The sequence below is a fragment of the Neophocaena asiaeorientalis genome, unplaced genomic scaffold (genome assembly GCF_003031525.2).
Source record: "Neophocaena asiaeorientalis asiaeorientalis breed wild unplaced genomic scaffold, Neophocaena_asiaeorientalis_V1.1 scaffold402, whole genome shotgun sequence".
Classification (NCBI taxonomy): domain Eukaryota; kingdom Metazoa; phylum Chordata; class Mammalia; order Artiodactyla; family Phocoenidae; genus Neophocaena; species Neophocaena asiaeorientalis.
This window is the reverse complement of record NW_020185319.1, coordinates 25,783-47,451: the sequence shown is the minus strand read 5'-3', so window position 1 is coordinate 47,451 and position 21,669 is coordinate 25,783. Positions and strand designations below refer to the sequence as shown.

Below are 21,669 nucleotides of genomic sequence, written 5' to 3'. Positions count from 1 at the left end.
TTTTGCTAACCGAGGATTTGGTCATGTGACCACTATAAACGAGTTACTGGTGATCATAATGAAATTAGCATGACTGGTTTAGTTTACTCAGGATTTACCCTCCGTGTCTTGTGAATAGTAGATACCTAAACTCTTCCAGCAAGTAAAGAGAGGGAGGACACTGAGGTTAATCAACAAAAAATGTCTGCTAGAAGCTTGCATTCATTTGTTCCAAAATACTGGGACTAAGAGACAATGCACAAAATAATGACACCGTATTCATATCAAATAAAAGCACAGGTAAAATTTCTGAATTACAAAATAGTGGCATACTGCACACTCAAACCTATGGGTTAAAAAACAAGAGTGGTAGGAGAGCTGGGCCTATGTTATAGAGCATGAGCAGTGCAGCCATCCTTCACTGAACAGACTAGATTCCAAATCATCTATGCATAGTTTATGAAAATAGTATTTTTAAGTCTTTTTTGCTCAAATGCAGTTGGAAACTTTACAAAAGTCACTGGTTCCTCTCTTGATGAAGCACTCATTAAAAACCATTTGTAAATGCCTCTAAAGAACAGAAAACTACGTATTTAACTATTCTATACCTATCAAACATCTCACCAACAATATGTCCTACATTAGTACATTTTGCCATCTTAATACTCAAATAAGAATACTGCCTTTTCACAAATTATTCAAATCCCAACTTGCAGAGTTGCATAGAATTAATCACATTTTGGAAACGTGATAGAAACCGCCATACACATATTTAATGCTACGATCCTCATAATCAACTCCAGAAGATTTTAAAACTTCATTTTCTGCAATGAAGGTTTATTCAGAGCTGATAGCTTCTGATATCATTCCTTAAAACATCTGATTTTATATCAGAAATATGGCTTTTAGTATAACAATTTCTATGACAATGTATTTTCCACATTCATCACTTTGACAGGTTTCGCCTTGGTATGATTCCCTGATATGTGAATACAATTGGAATCCAAAATAAATATTAAATATTTATAGAGTTTCACTCTTGTATAAACTGTCTAGTGTCCAATGAGTTGTAGGGTCTTGCTGAAGGCTTTGCTTCTTGTTGCAGTTTTAGGGATTCTTCTCTATGAAAATTCATATTAGAATAAATCTAACATCTAAATGCTTTTCCTCATTCAGAAACATGAACTCTCAGACAGTGATATCTGACTCCCAACTGACTTCCCATACTCATTATGTGCAGAGGGTTTTCTAAAATGAGATCTGACTTCAGAGGAGCATTCCCATGTCAAGTACGTTCATATTCCCTCTCCTGTGAATTCTCTGATGGCTATTGAAGGCTGACCTGTGGTGGAACTTTTTCCCACATTCATTACATTCATAGGGCTTCTCTCCTGAATGAGTTCTATAATGCACAGTGAGGTATGACTTCTGAGAAAAGACTTTCCCACATTCGTTACATTCATAGGGCTTCTCTCCTGAATGGCTTCTATAATGTACGGTGAGGTTTGACATCCGAGAGAAAACTTTCCCGCACTTACTACATTCATAGGGCTTCTCTCCTGAATGAATTCTATGATGTATAGTGAGGTAAGACTTCTGAGAGAAGAACTTCCCACATTCATAACACTCGTAGGGTTTCTCTCCTGTGTGGACTCTTTGATGTCTAAAGAGGGATGAGTTATGGGAGAAGGTTTTCCCACATTCGTTACATCCGTAGGGCTTCTCTTCTGAATGACTTCTATAATGTATAGTATAGTATGACAGCTCAGAGAACAATTTCCCGCATATGTTACATTCATAGGACTTTTCCCCTTTGGGAAGTGACTGGTGCCCATCGAAGGCTGAATTTTCAAGTAAGGTTTTCCCACATTCACTACATTCATAGGGCTTCTCTCCTAAGTGAGTTGTGTGATGGTTGGTGAGATATGAGAACTTTCCACACTCACTACATTCGTGGGGTTTCTCATCTGTGTGTACTTTCCGATGTCTAATGAAGGCTGAGTTTAGATTGAAGGTTTTGCCACATTCATTGCATTCATAGGGCTTCTCTTCTAAATGACTCCTGTAATGGATAGTGAGGTATGACACCCGAGAAAAGAATTTCCCACATTCACTACACTGATAGGGTTTCTCTCCTGTGTGTGTTCTCTGATGTGTAATAAGGGTGGATTTTCGGTAATAGGATTTCCCACATTCATTACACTTATAAAGTTTCTCTCCCGTGTGCGTTCTCTGATGGTCACTGAGGGCTGACTTGCGGGAGAAGGATTTGCCACATTCATTACATGGATACGGTCTCTCTCCTGAATGGTTTCTCTGGTGTAAGGTGAGATGTGTCTTTTGGCAGAAGGTTTTCCCACATTCATTACATTCATAGGGTTTCTCCCCTGAGTGAGTCCTCAGGTGTTGAGTGAGGTGTAACTTCTGACAGAAGGTTTTTCCACACTCATTGCATTTATAGGGCTTCTCCTCTAAGTGTGATCTCCGATGTACGGTGAGGGTTCCTTTTTGGCTGAAGGATTTCCCACATACGTTACATTCGTAAGGTTTCTCTCCTGTGTGAGCCCTCTGGTGTATAATGAATTTTGACTTTTTACAGAAGGATTTCCCACACTCACTGCATTCAAAGGGCTTCAATTCCATCTGTGATCTCTGGTATACATTAAAACTTGACATCTGGATGAAGTCTGATCCAGAATCATTCCAATCATAGGGCTTCTCCCCCATATAAGCTCTCTTATGAGTAATGAAAACAGCTTCATTGTCTAAGGCTTCTGTGCATTCATTATATTCAAAGGGTTTCTCCAAAATACTAATTTTCTGAATACTTTCTTCATTTTGAGAAAAGGCTTCCCCATTTTGATGAAATTCATAGAGTTTCTCTCCATGAAATGTTTTCCCACATTCACTACACTCATCAGGTTTCTCTCTTGCATAGCTTCCATCACTAATAATTAATTCTGAAGTAGAGCCCAAAGTCTTTCCACATGAGACACAATTACGAGACATTAGGTTTGAAGGAACAAGGCTTATTTCCATGTTATAAGTTTTGTCAAATGCAACCTCTCTCTCCTCAGTCAGGGTTCTGCTGTTGATAGAAACAGCTTGCCTTGAACATTCGTCTTTATTTTCTTGGGCTCTCTCCATCAGGTCATCAACTTTCCAGACTTCTTCTAAAAAGGAATAAAATTAAACAAACCTTGTGAATCTGAACATACCAGTTATAGAATGGAAGCAGTACTCAAGGGCCTGCTGTGGGCCTGACTCTGGCTTTAGGGTCAATCTCCACAAATAAAATTATCAGTATATAATCCTCTTTCCCCCTTGATTTGTCATATAAGACAAACAGACAGACATGGGGGGTGGGGGAGGGATGGGGAAGGGATGAGAGCAGGATAGGACTCAGCAGTAGAAGAAAGAGTAAATTCCCACTGAACACAAGTACCTTTGTTACTTTACAAATATGTTCAAAACTTTGGTAGGAAACGTGAAATAAACCCAAGAAATGATGAGCAGAGGACCAAGTCACTGAAGGGGTCCCAGATCGAGGCTGAAATGGGAGGACTGAGAGCAAGTGGGATTCATGGGAAAGCAAGAACAATTACTGGATGTATAATCCTAGGAAATATTCAAGTATGGATTATGTTTGGGAGAAACAGATCACAATGTATATTAAACTATATAATATCACTTCATACCAAGATTAGCATGGTAACATGCTCACTAACCTAGACCCTTCCAAAATCTTTGCCTTTCTCTTCTGCACATAAATCCAAATAAACATTCTAAATGCTCTAATTTCCTCATGTTTAGAGACAGTCCCACAACCAGGGCTCCAACTCCCTTGCCCTGACTTACACTGACCTATAAGGAGAGACCCAGGCACATAAATGTCTGAAAGAAACCTAAGTAGACCAATCTCTCCAGTTAAGATCAGCTCTCTGGAGAGTCCTGTGGTCTCCTTTAACACTAAGTGACTTGTCTACAACACAGTGCACAGTGGCTACAAGCACTGGGAGCCCAACTCCAATGCGTCATAGGCTGGGGGACCTGGGCAAGTTACTTAACTGTGATGCAGTTTTGCTCACCTGAAATGTGGACAAGAGCTCCTAACACATAGGGCTGGGCAAAGACTATTGATACATTAGTTAGCACATGTTAATGCTTAGAACAGTGACACAAAACAAATGCTCAGTAAGTTTTTCCGTGAATTTTCTTTCAATCTGCTGACTTAAATTTACCAAAACCAGTCATGTTCCTGACATAATACTATAGCTTAAGTCTGAATACAAACAAGAGTTCCCATACTCTCAGGTTTCATTTGGTGTAAAATCTTCAATATCAGATTTCTAAAGTAGCCCCTACAATATTAACTTTTATTTCCATGTACTTTACATGTTTTTGGATCTTCTGAACTATGTTTAGTTGCTCTCATCCACATTCAACATGACACTAACAGTTCTGGGCTCAGAAATCTACAACATCCCTGTGCCCAAATACCAGCAGGAAAAAAAAAGTTATCCTTTACCAGTAAAATTTTCATTACCTAGATTCACAATATATATTCAAACTAGCATTGCACTCATCTTCCAAAAACACCTTCTGCTCCAGGAAGCCTGGGCACTGCCCTGCTCATGCCCAACCACAAGTCTGCACATGCTCTTGTTCACTCAACCTGACTTCCAGCCTGGTATGTACTCAAAACCTAGCTATGTTTCAGGAGAAGCCTTAAAATATTTATAAAGTCTCTTTCCAACTTTTTGAAGCTCTCCTTCCCTTAAATTTTAAAATAGCCTTAACACAAAGTTATATACCATGTATTTGATTATGAACATTCCATTTGAAAGCTAATTTTAAACTAGTTCATGCAGCTGTGCTCTCCTTTCCTAACTCAAACCTCTGCTTGTCAAAAGTAGTGACCACACTTGCTATTTTTTTTTAATCTGTCCAATAGAAATTAAAGTAGTAGTTTCTAATCTGAATCAAATGGGGTGCTTTCAGGTTAGACTCTAACCCCCAGCTGTTTTTTCAGAATCCACAGTTCAGAATAAATTCTCTCTCAAAAGAAGCTCCTCAGTGAGCGAATGAAAAATCTACTGAGTATCTTCTACATGTTACACAGAAAAGCAGAGTACTAAGACCCTTCCTTTTTGTAGGGTTATAATTCAGGTCGAGAAAGGAGCTTAAGCGACAAACACTTGCCATTACACATCAGAGCGCACAATCCCGTGCTAACCACCACTACGTGGAGGGACGTGAAGAGAAGGGAAAGACTGGATGAAGAGCGAGAACTGAGGGCCGTGAAGAGAAGGGAAAGACTGGATGAAGAGCGAGAACTGAGGGCCGTGAAGAGAAGGGAAAGACTGGATGAAGAGCGAGAACTGAGGGCCGTGAAGAGAAGGGAAAGACTGGATGAAGAGCGAGAACTGAGGGCCGTGAAGAGAAGGGAAAGACTGGATGAAGAGCGAGAACTGAGGGGAACTGCAAGCAGGAGCTCGACTTTCAAGGTCAAATTTAAAGGACAAAGTTCTACAGATTCTGTTGGACAACAATGTGAATACAGCTAACACCAGTGAACTGTTCACTTAAAAATGGTTAAAATGGTAGATTTTATGGTTTTTTTTTTTTTTTCCAAACTACAACTAAGGAAGGAAAAAAGGGAGAACAGAGGGAAAGAAGATGTATCATCTGGGAGAGCAGAGGGACAACTAAGCAGGGACAACTCTGCTTAGTTTGAATGGAAGACATTTAGATATCTAGACTAAATGGCATTTGACACGAGTTGGGGGAAACAGGACATTCATTTTGATACGTAACACTGCACCACACTGTGGGGGATTGAGGAGAACTTAAATTCTACTTAAGAAGAGACAGAATAGTTATAGGCTTATCTTCTGAGCCTAGTGATAAGATCAACTGTATGTTTCAAATGAACAGATTTTGCAATTTCCAAATAGGATTCACTGTAATCCAGGTACGTATAAAAAAATACTGTTTACACCAATGTCAAAAGAAACTGAGAATATGCAGAAAAATTTTAAGGCATTTCATAAAAGACAAAAAACAGGAACAAGGCAGAAAAGACAAGTACAACGTAATAAATTAAGGGACTTGGGGAAGATGCACAGAATCTGTGGTTTGGAAAGGTCAGTTTATCATCAGATGTGCTAAGGAAGAAGGAAGTGGACGACCCTTCCTGTGCTATTGTTCTGTCAGGTAAGAGTTAAAGTGGCTACATACAGGTTACAGATGTTGGGTATCAATTTGGATGAGCAACATAAATAAAAAAGTCTTCAAAGTTGAGGGTAGATGAACGCTTTTATGGGATACAAAGAAGACTAAAGAAGTGGAAGACAGGTCCTAGGGGCTCCTGAGGAGGCCAGAGAAGAATGGGAATTCACTGATGAAATAAACTGTTCCTGAACATCTGCTGCCGACACAGGGATGGGCACACAGACGGGACAGGAAGGAGCACTTGGGAAAGAGGACGGCCCAACTCGTGCTGTGTCACTGAGGATGGGCTTCAGGGACAGTGACCAGTGCACCCACGGCGAGGAGGGGCCGACCCACAAGCGTAGGTCAGAAAAGACAAGTACAATGTAATAAATTAAGGGACTTGGGGAAGATGCACAGAATTCGTGGTTTGGAAAGGTCAGTTTATCATCAGATGTGCTAAGGAAGAAGGAAGTGGACGATCCTTCCTGTGCTATTGTTCTGTCAGGTAAGAGTTAAAGAGGCTACAGGTTACAGATGTTGGGTATCAATTTGGATGAGCAACATAAATAAAAAAGTCTTCAAAGTTGAGGGTAGATGAACGCTTTTATGGGATACAAAGAAGACTAAAGAAGTGGAAGACAGGTCCTAGGGGCTCCTGAGGAGGCCAGAGAAGAATGGGAATTCACTGATGAAATAAACTGTTCCTGAACATCTGCTGCCGACACAGGGATGGGCACACAGACGGGACAGGAAGGAGCACTTGGGAAAGAGGACGGCCCAACTCGTGCTGTGTCACTGAGGATGGGCTTCAGGGACAGTGACCAGTGCACCCACGGCGAGGAGGGGCCGACCCACAAGCGTAGGGAGGGGACCACGCTGGGTGTCTGAGGGCCTAGAGGGGGGCGTGAAACTGGGGTGGAACACAAGCCGGAGGTGTTTCACAGCAAGGAAGGAAAGAAAATGGAAGATAAAAAGAATGACCAGGAAAGTCTCCAGTTAACTTTTCTGTCAGACTTTTGAGTGCCTGAAAACAAAGGAATTCTGTGATAATAGGGAGGTTAGTCACGGACAGTATGAGAGGAAGAGGGAGTGAATGCACCCTCAGTCCTAGGAGACACAGAAATCCTGTAAAATGTAAGGCCGGTGCAAAATCAAAAAGGGAGCGTGCACATACATGCTGGAGGGCAAGTGCTATTGGTGCCAGGAGGTGAGATTTAGGGCATCTGTGGTCACTCCAGAGGACCGGAGCGACCATTTACAAATTCACACTCCACCACCTCACCTGGGTGAAACTGCCGTGGGAACTCGCCATCTGCTACCCAAGGCTCCTCTCCCTGCTCCAACTTGAGGATCACGTTCGGTTTGGTGCTGTCGTACCCTGTGGGTGAGAAAGAGCCAACTTGGACCTGCTGCTCGGCTCTGGGTCTCCGAGTAGAAGGTGCTGCCTCAGAGGCCACAAAATAAAGCGTCTATTTTGCACCTAATCAAAATCAGAACCTTTTGATCGATAAGCAAATAAACAAATACTTTATCTGGTGCCCAGAAAAAATTAAACAGCCTCATCACTGATTTCTTCGAAGTCAAGCATAAAATCCTTAAACTGGAAGCCCCCACAGAGAAGCAACTCAGAAAGCAGGCTCTCCTCACCCACAGAGACCAGATGGCTGTAGTTCTCCAGCATCACGTCCCTGTAGGTTGTCTTCTCATCAGGGTCCAGCTGCTGCCACTCCTCCTGAGTGAAGTCCACGGCCACGTCCGTGAATGACACTGGCCCCTGCAATGGCACCGTGACGGGAACTGGGTGACGTGAAGAAGACTTATGGGGACAAGAGCTCACCCAGCTCACTGGGAAAGTCAACTGCGGACCCTGAAAACCTCATTGTTGTTACAGATCGTGGGAGGAAAACAAGCCATATTAGAAACACACTGCCTTTGGGTTCCTTAATGTGTCAAACAAACGAACCAGCCAAAAAACCTCTCAAACCAAAAAAAAAAAACAGCTCCAATTTTGCAACTGAAGTATCTGAGTTCTGGGGACATAAGTTAATGAACCACCACTCCGGCTCTCACTCAAAGAGTTTACAGCCCGGCGAGGAGACACTGGCTAAGTGAACACGGACATTTCTCTCCTTGTCGCTCTCTTCAGCAGCCTCTGCTGGCTGGGCCCCCTCCCCCTCCCTTCTCATGCTGGCGCGGCCCAGGACTCGGGCCATTCCGGTTCAACTCTTTCATCCCCTGGCCCCTCCATTCTTACAGCCAGCTACCCGAAGCCATCTGCTTGGCTAAGTTTTCTAGTACTTCCTTCAAGCGGTATCTCAAACATCTTATTGTGGCAGCAATGAAAATCTGTTGCTTGAAAGACTGCCCGAGGTATTATCAGAGTGACATACATGGTGGAGCATGGTCTAACACGAGAGAAGTAAACTATTTTAATTTTATGTTGACAGACTAGGCTCCGCAGGCTCAGCTGGGTGTTCTGCAGGATTCAGGGGAAAGAAGAGGACGCAGTGTAAAAAGTACCCATGGCAAAACCTGCAGCAGCGCCAATATTTAAGAGGTTGGCACAGGGCAGAGACCAAGAAGGCACTTTCTCGAGGGCAGCTTTTGGACAGGAAGAGTTGCCTCTAATTCAAGAGAGTAAACGAACATATGCAAGTATTGGGTTGGCCAAAATGTTCGTTCAGGAAACCCAAACAAACATTTTGGCCAACCCAATACTTTCCTGCCTCAAAAACAAGACAAAAACCCAAAAAGCCAAATTCAAAGAAATATAAAAGTAGTGTTCTCATAAAAGCACTGGAACACAGAAGTTACCAACAGCAGGAATGTTTTTGAGGAAATTCTTGATTTATCAAGTAGAGCAGATGAGAAACCAGGACCACGGAACACACTCACATAGGGGCAGAGGCAGGACTGCAGCAAGTGACAGCAGGCTCGCCACCAGAGCCCTGGAAAATCTCCAGGCCCATCAAGAGGGCCTAGGGTTCCTGCAGCAGTAGAGTGACTGGTTGACAGAGGAATGACTCACACAATCAACCAAGCAGCTTGAGAGGCTTCCTGTTCTCACTGCACAGAGCAGCCAGATCCACTCAGACTGTGTCAACAGCCCCTGGCCGTGGGCTCGGGGGCCAGAGATGGAGCCGGGACCCCTGCAATGAGGGTGATCACACATTCACTGTCCAAACGGAAAACTGCTGTCTGGGACAAAGGATAAACCTGACAGGACACCAGGAAAGGAGGTGCAACCCAAGACTATGTCAGGCACGTCTGGACAAAAAGCCAACTGTTTCCATGTTGGACATGGACGTTTCTCCTAAAGCAACTCTTAGAAGACTACTCTCACCATAAAGCACCTGAGCAACTTAACCTTGTCTGCCGACTTGCCACCAGTTCAAAGTGCAGTGGTGCCCACAGGTTCTGTGCATCAGAAGACACAGTTGACAAGGAACAAGGGAGATCACGGAGTGGGAGAAAATATTGCAAATCACGTATCTGCTAATCATGTATCGGTATCTAGAATATATATATGGAAACCATAAACAAGATGAAAAGACAACCCTCAGAATGAGAGAAAATATTTGCAAATGAAGCAGCTGACAAGGGATTAAAAGCAGCTCATGCAGCTCAATATCAAAAAAACAAACAACCCAATCAAAAAATGGGTGAAAGAACACATGAAAACATGCTCAACATCACTAGTTACTAGAGAAATGCAAGTCAAAACTACAATGAGGTATCACCTCACACCGGTCAGGATGACCATCATCAAAAAATCTACAAACAGTAAATGCTGGAGAGCTTCCCTGGTGGCGCAGTGGTTAAGAATCTGACTGTCAATGTAGGGGACACGGGTTCGAGCCCTGGTCCGGGAAGATCCCACATGCTGCAGAGCAACTAAGCCCGTGCGCCACAACTACTGAGCCTGCGCTCTAGAGCTCACAAGCCACAACTACAGAATCCCGTGCACCTAGAGCCCGTGCTCCGCAAGAGAAGCTACCGCAACCAAGAATAGCCCCCATTCACTGCAACTATAGAAAGCCTGCGCACAGCAATGAAGACCCAATGCAGCCAAAAATAAATAAAATAAATTAAAAAAAAACAAAAAACAATAAATGCTGGAGAGGATGTGGAGAAAAAAGGAACCCTCTTACACTGTTGGTGGGAATGTAAATTGATACAGCCACTATGGAGAACAGTATGGAGGTTCCTTAAAAACTAAAAATAGAACTACCATATGACCCAGCAATCCCACTCCTGGGCATACACCCAGAGAAAACCATAATTCAAAAAGATACATGCACCCCAATGTTCATTGCAGCACTATTTACAACAGCCAGAACATGGAAGTAACCTAAATGTTCATCAACAGAGGAATGGATAAAGAAGATGTGGTACATATATACAATGGAATATTACTCAGCCATAAAAGGAACAAAATTGTGCCATTTGCAGAGACGTGGATGGACCTAGAGACTGCCAGAGTGAAGTCAGAAAGAGAAAAATATCATATGATATCACTTATATGTGGAATCTAGAAAAATGATACAGATGAACTTATTTGCAAAGCAAAAATAGAGACACAGATGTAAAGAATGTATGGATACCAAGGGGGTAGGGGACGACAGGATGAATTGGGAAGTTAGGATTGACATATATACACTACTATGTATAAAATATATAACTAATGAGAACCTACTGTATATCACAGGGAACTCTACTCTGCTCTGTGGTAACCTAAATGGGAAGGAAATCCAAAAAACAGGGGATATATGTATAGCTGATTCACTTTGCTGTACAGCAGAAACTAACACAACACTGTAAATTTATACTCCAATAAAAATTAAAAAAATATTTAGAATATAGAGAGAACTCCTAAAACTCAAAAACAACAGTTTTAGAACAGATAAAGTGAAATAAATAAAATAAAATTTTGAAAATAGGCAAAGCACTTGAATAGACATTTCTCCAAATAAGTTTTACAAATGACCAATAAGCATATGAAAAAGATGTTGAACATCACTAATAATTAGGGAAATGAAAATCAAAACTATGAGCTACCACCTCATACCCATTAGGATCGCTACTATAAAGAAAACCGAGAAAATTACAAGTGTTGGAGAAATTGGAACCCTTGTGCACTGTTAGTGAAAATGTAAAATGGTGCAGCTGCTGTGGAAAACAGCATGGTGGTTCCTCAAAAAATGAAAAACAGAATTAACATATGATCCAGCAATTCCACTTCTGGGTCTATACCCCCCAAAAATGAAAGCAAAGACTTAAAGAGGTACCTGTATACCTAGGTTCACAGGAACATTATTCACAATAGCTAAAATGTGGGAAAAACCCAAGTGTCCATCGATGGACAAATGGTTAACAAAATGTAATATACATATACAGTGGAGTATGATTCAGCCTTAAAAAGGCAGGAAATTCTGACATCTGCTACCACATGAATGAATTTTAAGGACATTAAGCGGAGTGAAATGAGCTTAATGGAAGGACAAATACTGTAGGATTCCGCTTAGATGAGGTATTTAGTCAAAATACTAGAGACAGAGTAAAATGGTGGTTGCCATGGGCTGCGGAGGGAGAAATGGGAAGTTACTGTTTACTGGGGGCAGAGTGTCAGTTCTGGAAGATGAGAAACACTCTCGAGGTGGATGGTGGTGATGACTGCACATTATGAATGGCCTTAATACCACTCTACTGTACACTTAAAAATGGTTAGGATGGGTGGGAGGGAGACGCAAGAGGGAGGAGATATGGGGATATATGTATCCGTATAGCTGATTCATTTTGTTATAAAGCAGAAACTAACACACCCTTGTAAAGCAATTATACTCCAAAAAAGATGTTAAGAAAAAAAGGTTAGGATACTAAATTTATGTTATGTGTATTTTACCACAATAAAAAAAAGTGGAAGGAAAAAAAATGCAGTGATGCCTCTCTAATTACACACCCCTACCCACTCCCTTACAGAGCTTCTGCAGCCATCCCCTCCACAAAAGAAAGATGAATGAAATGGGATCATGGGTTGAGTGTGTTCACATTAGTTATTAGTAATTCTCTCAAAAAGTGAAATTAAAAAATTAAGAATCTAAAGCAATTATACCCCAATAAAGATGTTTAAAAAAAAAAAAAAATTAAGAATCATCAGCTAATTGAGAAAACAACATAAATAAAGGATAAGCATCAGGATGAACAACTCGACAATGACTGAACCAAATTCACAAAGGAAACAACTTGCATTTGTGTCTACTGATTTATATTTTTTAATAAATTAAGCAGGATATTACTTCCAGAAAATGAGAACATTCTGCTAAGAAAAAGCCACTGGGGAATACTTAGAAATTAAAGACTGGATTGTTGAATTTTTAAGAAATCCTCAAGTAAGAAGCTTGAATAATAAATGGGACATAGAATAGATAACTTAGGAAATCTCTCTGAAAACAAGAAATTGAAATGATGAAATTTTGAGATATTGAAGCCAGATCCAACAGATTCAACATTTTCAGAAAGAGATTATAGATGATGAACAAGAAATCATCAAAGGCAGAATGGAAAATGATTCCTGAGGGGAAGATCATAAAAATAAATAAACAAAACAAAACAAAACCTCATCAAAAGGGGCCATATAATCTGCAAAGAAAAATACTGGGGAAACAAACAGATCAAGAAATTTCCTGATAAAACATCCAAAATTTAAAAATTAGAGGGAACTCCCTGGTGGTCCAATGGTTGGGACTTGGTGCTTTTGCTACAGGGGTCTGGGTTCAATCCCTGGTTGGGGAGCTGGTATCTCGCAAGCTGCACAGCCAAAAAAAAAGAAAAAGAAAAGGGGGGTGGGGAATCCTAAAAAGTTACAGAGTGAAAAAAATACACTAGTTACCCTGGAAACTCACATTCTAATTCTCAACCAAGAGAAAACAATGGAGAACGCCCACAACTTTTAAGGAAAAAGGATTTTGAACCTAGAACTGTACACCAAGCCAAACTATCATTTAAGTCTAAAGACACTATAAAGGTATTTTAAGAAAAGCAAGACAATTTTTGTTGAAGAAAACAGTTTCCTTAAAACAGTCAGTGACAAACTCCTCTGAAACCCGAGAGCTCCAACAAAGACGAACATGGGGATGTAGAAACCTCACTGAATGACCAGCAAAATGGGTTCTCAGTTGTCGGAAGGAGCACTTGTTGGGACTGTAAACATTTAACTTGTATTTTGGAAGGGAAGTGCTCAGTAAACATGTTCTATTATCCTACTGTTTATACAGGGATTTCACCCACTGGTACAGCCACATCTGTGCAGGTCTCACAGCTGAGATTCCCCAAGAGAGCCTAAGATTATCCCAAGGTAAGCCAAATGAGCTTTAAAGTATAATAACCTTCTGGGTTAAGGCAGTCCAGAAGGCAAGAAGTGGCAGGGGTTAGAAGACTGACCAATCAAGCAAATAAATTAAGTTACGTATCAATATTGCTTCTATCGACACAAGTATCCAAAATGAAATATTAGCGAACAAAATCCAATACCACATTGAAAAGAAAATACGTAATTACCTAAACAGGACTTACTCCAAGCATACAGACTGGTTTAATATTTGGAAATCCATTAATACAATATGCCATTATAATATAGCTAAGAAGAAAAATCTTACATTTCCGAAGATGCTGAAAAGAACTCTGACAATATTCAAACGCATACCTAATTAAAAATTTAAAAAAACCCTCAAGATAATAGGAATTGATGGATACTTCACCAACATGAATATACCTATGTATACACATATTCATACCCTAATGTGCACAGTACGTGTGATACATATACACGCGGGTACATACATACACTTTGTTGAGTCCAGACACAAACACATATCTATGCTTCAGTCCTCTTAGTTCTAAAGTCAGGACTTACTTAATGGGTGAACAATAGACACATTCTCACAAAGATTAGAAACAAGGCAAAATGCTCATTATCTCCAATCAGAGAAAACAATTAAAGGCCTAATAAGCAATAAGAGAAAGTGAAACTATTTCTATTCACGGATGATATACTATACCTAGAAAACTCAGAGAATCAACAATGGAACCAAATCAGTAAAAAGAATGCTGTTAGGTCACAATATATAGTTAACACACATAAAGACAACAGCCCTCATTATGTAAAAAAGAGTAAAAAGATGTAATTCAAGTGTACACACAGTTTACAATAGCAATAGAAAAAAACTCTTAATAAGAAATAAACAAAATCTATACTAGAAAAATTTTAAAACACTCCTGAAAGACAGAGAAGTAGACCTGAACAAATGGAATGATTCTCCTTGTTCTTGAACACACTGTGAAGCACAATAAAAGGAGGCATGCCCTCACCAAGATGTATCAAAATCAAATGACTAAAAACTAGTGATAAAAAATAAAGAAATAAAGACACAGAGGAACAAAGATGAGGATGACATCAGATTTCTCTTGGAATCAATGTAAGCAAGAAGCCAGTGGAGGAACACATTTAAAGTACTGGAGGATAAAAAAAAAACAGCAATAATCTCTTTAAAAGTGAAGGCAAAATAAAGATATTTTCAGACATACAAGAGCCATAAGAATTCATTATCAACTAGAAGAAATGTTAAAGAAAGTCCTTCAGGCAGAAGGAAAATGACAGCAGATAAAAATGTGGATCTACACAACAGAATGAAGCACCAGAAATGGTAACTATGTATTTTCTCTCATTATTTAAATCTCTTTAAAAGATTAATTAAAAATGACAATGTATCAGGAAATCCCTGGTGGTCCAGTGGTTAGAACTCAGAACTTTAACTGCAGGGGCCCATGTTCAATCCCTGGTCGGGGAACTGAGATCCCACTAGTCACTCGGTTTGATAAAAAAACAAACAAACAACAACAAAAAACCCAATGTATTGTGGGACTGGTATTACCTGTAAAAATAAAATGCAACAACAGTATAAAGACCAAGATGGGAAAAATGGAACTGTAGCTAAGTGATCAGGCATATTACTTGAAGATAAACTATAATAATTAAAGCTACATACTATAAACACTAAAGCACACACTAAAATAACAAGTGTTATGGCTAATAACCCAACAAAGGATATAAAATGGAATCACAAAAAATAGTCAATCAAACAGAAGGAAGACAAAGAAGATGGGACAAATAGAAAATAAAGACAACAGACTATAACCTAACTGGTTGTATCAATATTCACTTTACAAGTAAATAATCTAAACACCCCAATTAATAGACAGAAATTATCAAATTGGATAAAAAAAAGAAGACCTAACTATATGCTGTCTACAGCACTGTACTTCACATATAAAGATGCAAACAGGTTAAAAGTAACAGGACAGAATAAGACATAGCACACCAACACTACTCAAAAGAAAGCTGGAGTGGCTTTATCAGTATCAGAGATTCCATTTCACAGCACAGACCATTACCAGGACAAAGGAGGCCAATTCACAACAACAAAGTGGTTAATTAATCAAGAGGACCTAATAATCTTAAATGGTTAGGTATCTTCTCACAAAATTCATGAAGCAAAAACTGACAGAATTGCAAGGAGAAACAGACAAAACACAATCGCAGGAGATTTCAATTCCCCCTCTCTCACGACTCATGGGACAAGTCGGCAGAAGGTTAGCAAGGATATGGTGTACCTGCCAAACATTCCCAACTTGATGTTACTGACATTTAGAGAACACTCCACCCACGGAGAGCAGAACAGGCACCCTTCTCAAGTGCACGTGGAGCTTCTCCGAGAGAGACCTATTCTGGGTCATAAATCTTAAAAGAGTCATTATTTATGTAGTGTTCCTGCCGAAAAATCACCATCTAAATCTATGAAAAAACATCGGGGAAACATAAATTCAAAGAATTCTACAAAATAATTGGCCTGTATTCTTCAATTACTATAATGGCATTGAGAAACTATTCCGTATTAAACAGACTTAAAAAGCATGAAAACTAAATGCAATTCATAATTCCGGACTGCGTCCTCCAGCAAAAATTAAAAATTGCTATAAAGGAAATTACTGGGAAAACTGACAAAACTGGAAGTTGGATGACTGGATGAACTGTAAAGTATTATATCAAGGGGACTTCCCTGGTGGTCCAGTGGTAAAGAATCCACCTTACAATGCAGGGGATGTGGGTTCGATCCCTGGTCAGGGAACTAGGACCCCACATGCAGCAGGGCACCTAAACCCACGCACCACAAGTACTCAGCTCAGGCGCCTCAACTAGAGCCCTCGTGCCGCAAACTGCAGAGCCCACAAGCTCTGGAAAAGGAGCGTTACAGCTAGAGAGCAAACACGCCCTGAAGCCGGTGTGCCAAAACTAGAGAAGAGAAAACCCCCATGCCACAACTAGAGAGAAGCCCACGCGCCACAACAAAGAGCCCACTCACCACAACTAAGACCTGATGCAGCCAAAAATAAGTAATAAATAAATAAATAAAAATAAAGTATTGTATCAGGAACTTGCCTGGTGGTCCAGTGTGTATGACTCCCAATGCAGGGGGCCTGGGGTCGATCCCTGGTTGGGGAACTAGATCCTGCATGCATGCCGCAACTAAGAAGCCTGCATGCTGCAACTCAGGGTCTGCATGCTGCAACTAAGACATGGCACAGCCAAAATGAATAAATTTAAAAAAATTTTTGAAAAAATAAATAAAGTATTATATCAATGTAAAATTTCCTGAATTCAGTTACCTCTGGCAAGCATACATAAGAAAATATTCTTGATCTTAGGAGAAACAACTGAGATATTACAGGGTAAAGGGGCATGACACACTCTCAAACGGTTCAGAAAAAAATATGTTAAAACAATTGCAATGCAGTCAACACAATTCAAGGCTAATCAACTGCAACATATGGGCTCTATTTGTATCCTCATTGAAAAGAAAAAACTGAAAAACATGTAGAAAATTGTGAAACTTTTAACACTGATACTAAGAAAAAATGGTATTGTGGGTTATCCCCACCCACTTTTTACAAGACTCATTATTGTTTAAAGATATATACAGAAAAACAAGTGAATTTTTTCTAAAGAATTTTTAAATGAATATTTATTTTTAATTAATTTTATTTATTTATTTTTGGCTGTGTTGGGTCTTCGTTGCTGTGTACAGGCTTTCTCTAGTTGCGGTGCGTGGGCTTCTCATTGCGGTGGCTTCTCCTGTTGCGGAGCATGGGCTCTAGGCACGCAGGCTTCAGTAGTTGTGGCACAAAGGCTCAGTAGTTGTGGCTCGGGGGCTCTAGAGCGCAGGCTCAGTAGCTGTGGTGCACAGGCTTAGTTGCTCTGCGGCATGTGGAATCTTCCCGGACTAGGGCTCAAACCCATGTCCCCTGCACTGGCAGGCGGATTCTTAACCATTGTGCCACCAGGGAAGTCCCAAATGAATTTTTTTTAAAGTCAAGAAAAGGGAGACTCCATGAGTTTGGCAGTAACAGATGTCAAAGGCAGATGGATGGTCAGGAGAGGTAAGGACCTGAAAATATCCACTGGATTTGACTATAATTAGGTCACTGCTAATCTTTACCAACAGATTCAGGAGAGTGGTAAGGACAAAACCAAGACACCAAGAATTGAAATGGGAATGGGAAGTGAAAACACCCTACTGGAGAATATCTGTCTGTACTGTGTGCTGTACAACCCCCCAAAAACACACTAGGATGAGAAGGCCATTCCATGACTTAGGTTTTAGCCTTGGACTAAATAGTAAAAATGTAAACAGGTCTACTTGGATCACAATATTTTGGAGCCTCGAAAAATCACATGCACCAAGTTCCCGTTGGGCAGCAGGCCCACTGCTAAGATAAACAATAAGTCTAAGTCATATACTGAAATGATTTGATGCCTGTTATTAGGAGAGCTATCCACAATTATTTCAACTTCAACAAACAAATTTTTCCAGGTCTTAGGAAATCTTTGAAACCCACAAGTAACAAAAATGCTTTCTTCTTATAGTCAACACAAATCACACGATGGATGGTATTTTCCTTTTTCTATAACTGTCAAGAACATGAGTCATATTTGCAGCTCAATTCCAGTAGCCTTAAAGCATCATACTACCTATATGTGTGAACCTGACAACAACTAGGTGCCGCCCTGACTCTGTAACAACTGTATTTTATGTGATAATGTCTTTTACCTATTTCTACCTTCACGTTTTAAAATGTGGATCCTTATACACCTCCTAAAATGCATTACAAAACAAAGTGGGGGAATACATACACCGACAGGAAAACTCACCTGGGATTCATTCATTTTCTGCTGCTCTTGGAAAAATCGTAGACTGTAAACGGTGGACCTAGAGGAAGGGAAGCAAGTAACTGAAGTGCTGAGTAACCTGACCTGCCCAGGCAGGAACCTCCTGCATCAGGACCATCAAAGAAAGTCCAATAAAATGACACCCTATGAACATTCAAGAGGCTAAAAGGGTCCTACAAGAGAAACACACACCTGTACCTTTCCAACACCAACACGATCAAGTTACTCTCATTGGTGAATATGAATGACTGTTTCAAAGAGTTAAATTAAAAATGCAAATAAAAAAATTTCCCTGTGACACTACTTAAGTATTTTCTTATTGTCTCTTTAAATTGATTAAAATCAAAGATTCCACAGTAAGGGAGAATGTAAGCTCTCAAAAGTGGGATAAACGTGCTTCAAGGCACTGCACTGTTTGTAAATCATCTGACTCAATTTGGTTACGGCTGCACTTCTGAGTGTTTTATTATGAAACTGACTCTAAGTGGACAGAACACCTGCCCCAGGAGTTTGGAGTCCTGTTAGCGACCCCACATGCACACCCGGTGAGGATCTGGGACAAGTCACCTCCCTTCTCAGGCCCAATCTCTTCCTTCCTCAAGCGAGGCAGCAGAACAGAAGCCTTGCAGACTCACCCTGCACTAACTACACTGTGCGACTCCACAGGGCACAACCCACGGGCGCAGCGGACACTTAGACAACCAAGGTGCTGATGGGCCTTGAGAGACACGTGCGAGATGCCGAGACGGCGACAGGAGGACAAGGAGGATCGGGGTTGGACGGAGGGGTGGACGCGCCACGTCCCGGCCGAGCCTGCGGCCCCTGCTCCCCCAGGACACCGGGTGCTCACAAGTCCTAGGGGAGCCCCATCCGGAGCTCCCGGCCCTGCCCTCCAGCCCGGCCCATCCACCTCGGGGAAGCGGTCAAACCCTCCCGGTCGCTCTCCCGCGGGGCCCGGGGCGGGCTACCCCAAGTCCCGCTCTCCAACGGCCGCAGGGTCCACAACCGCCTGCAGGCCCGCAGACGCAACACCTACCCCGTCGGGACTAGCTGACCGGCCCCGGGCTCCCGAGGCTCCGGTCCGTGGGCTGCTCCTCCGGCGCGCTCCTCTCTCGGATACCTCCGCTCCGCCTCCCGAGACCACTGGGCCAGAGGAGCCGGCTCTGGGCCTACGGCACAAGCTCCCTTCAGGCCCACGTCCCTCCCGGGACCTCGCTGTGCCGCGCGCTGCAGACTGCCTGGCACTGCGCCGCCGCCGCCGCCCGGCCGGCCACTCCGGCCCAGCCCGCGGGCTCCGGAGCTCGCGCTCGGGGGTCCTCGTTCCAGCCTCTGCCCAGCCCACGCGAACCCTCGCCCACACAGCCCGCGCCCTCTGGGTGTCGGCTGGGCCAGGCGGCGTCCACCCCTTCAGGCCCCGGAATCCTCGCCCGTCGGAGGCCACAGCTTGGGAACGAAAGCAAGCGGTGACCTGGGCACGGATAGGAAACAAGAGCGGCGCGGCGCAGCGGCGGTGCGCGTGCGCGAACACGCACACAGGGTGAGGCGCACTAGCGCAGGAGGACGCCGGAAGTCCGCCTGCCAAGGCCCGCCCCGGAGAGCGAGACAAATACCAGGACTCTATTTCCCAGAAGTCTCCGCGCCGTCAAGTTAGGGAACGTCTTAAATATCTCCATCTCATCTGGCGGTGAAGAGGTGCTGTGGTGAGAAGTTGGGCCGCCTGGACCAGGGACTCAAATTTCCCCTTACTTTAAGGCAACGTCTGTTATGTCACCGCTTCTCGAGGACTCTTACCTGTGTCCTGGTGCGCTAATCTTTTCCTTACCTTGAATGCTTAAGTCTTAGAATAAGTGTCCACAGACAACTGATAAATAAGGGAAAGGAGTTTATCATGTTAGCTTACTATCATAGTGAGCTATTTAATCAAAATATTAGTGAATAGAACTTAGCGTTAACATAATAGAGTATTAGCCTAGGATACCTTCCTCCCCCTCATAGGGAAAAAGAAACATAGGCTTTCCAAACCATTTTTAATTCGTGAAAACTGTAGAAAAAATCATAAAATACAGAATTGAAAGAAGAAAATTACCCATACCTTTACTTCCTGAAGAGGATTATGTGTGTGGGAAAAAAATTGTGTGTTTCAATGGACAACCAAGCATCATTTGGAGGACATCGCTCTGCGTTGACTTCAGCCCTCTCTTTGTCTTCGAGCTGTTTTACACGTCTTCGAAGGTTGTAGGTAACATGCAACTCTGTCCACTTGGTAGGAAGTTCAGTTGACTCGCCAAACCCCTACCCAGGAAGAATCCAATTTTGCCTTCATTTCTTTACATATTCATTTCAGTAGTCCTGATCTGTAATGTGTCTGTTTCTCAGATTCTCTTTTGAACCGGTTATAACAGCTGCAGGTTCCCTCTTGAATGAAATAAAATACTTAGCCTGTGCTCATTTTTATATCTGTATGAGAGTCACGATCTCACCCTTATTTTCTTTTTAAGATTTATTATTTATTTATTTTATTTACCTTTGGCTGCATCAGGTCTTAGTTGCAGCAGGCGGGCTCTTTGTTGTGGAGCTTGGGCTTCTCTCTACTTGTGGTGCGTGGGCTTCTCTCTAGTTGTGGCGGGCAGGTTTTCTCTCTTTAGTTGTGGCACACGGGCTCCAGGGCACGTGAGCTCTGTAGCTTGAGGCACTCAGGCTCTAGTTGAAGTGCGAAAGCTCAGTAGTTGTGGCACGTGGGCTTAGTTACCCTGCGGCACGTGGGATCTTAGTTCCCTGACCAGGGATTGAACCCAGGTCCCCTGCATTGTGAGGGGATTCTTTACCACTGGACCACCAGGGAAGTCCCTATCCTTATGTTTTAACAGTTTGGGGGGTCTTCACAGAGATCCTGGATGGATGCACCTAACAGCACCAGGTAAACTTTGTGTCAAGAGTAGTGCACATCATTCCTCAAGAATTTTAAAGTAAAACTATAAAAAGATCCAGAAATTCCACTTCTGTGTATTTTTTGGAAGAAAAAAACACACTAGTTCAAAAAGATACATGCACCCTTATGTTCATTGAGCATTATTTATAAAAGCCAGTGTATAGAAGCAACCTATGTGTCCATCCATAGATGAATGGATACAGAAGATGTGTTTTATATATATATATATATATATATATATATATATGCACATATACACCAA

General features: G+C 41.9%; 1 protein-coding gene across 1 annotated transcript; it reads right to left on the bottom strand.

Annotated features, from left to right (window-relative positions):
* Nucleotides 1-263: 263 nt before the first annotated feature.
* Nucleotides 264-19,999, bottom strand: RBAK (RB associated KRAB zinc finger). The gene is made up of 5 exons (XM_024733690.1): nt 19,515-19,999; nt 18,461-18,518; nt 7,843-7,969; nt 7,478-7,573; nt 264-3,152 (listed from the first exon to the last, which is right to left on the bottom strand). The coding sequence occupies exons 2-5, from the start codon at nt 18,473-18,475 to the stop codon at nt 1,246-1,248; spliced, it is 2,145 nt and encodes a 714-aa protein (XP_024589458.1). The 5' UTR covers nt 18,476-18,518; nt 19,515-19,999; the 3' UTR covers nt 264-1,245.
* Between the last annotated feature and the right edge of the window lie 1,670 nt (nt 20,000-21,669).

Excerpts from the sequence above, each read along its gene's own strand:
- RBAK (XM_024733690.1), bottom strand. Across the intron at positions 7,574-7,842 it reads CAGCCATCTGGTCTCTGTGG|GGTACGACAGCACCAAACCG; the intron begins GTGAGGAGAGCC and ends TCTCACCCACAG. Across the intron at positions 3,153-7,477 it reads CCCACGGCAGTTTCACCCAG|AAGAAGTCTGGAAAGTTGAT; the intron begins GTGAGGTGGTGG and ends ATTCCTTTTTAG.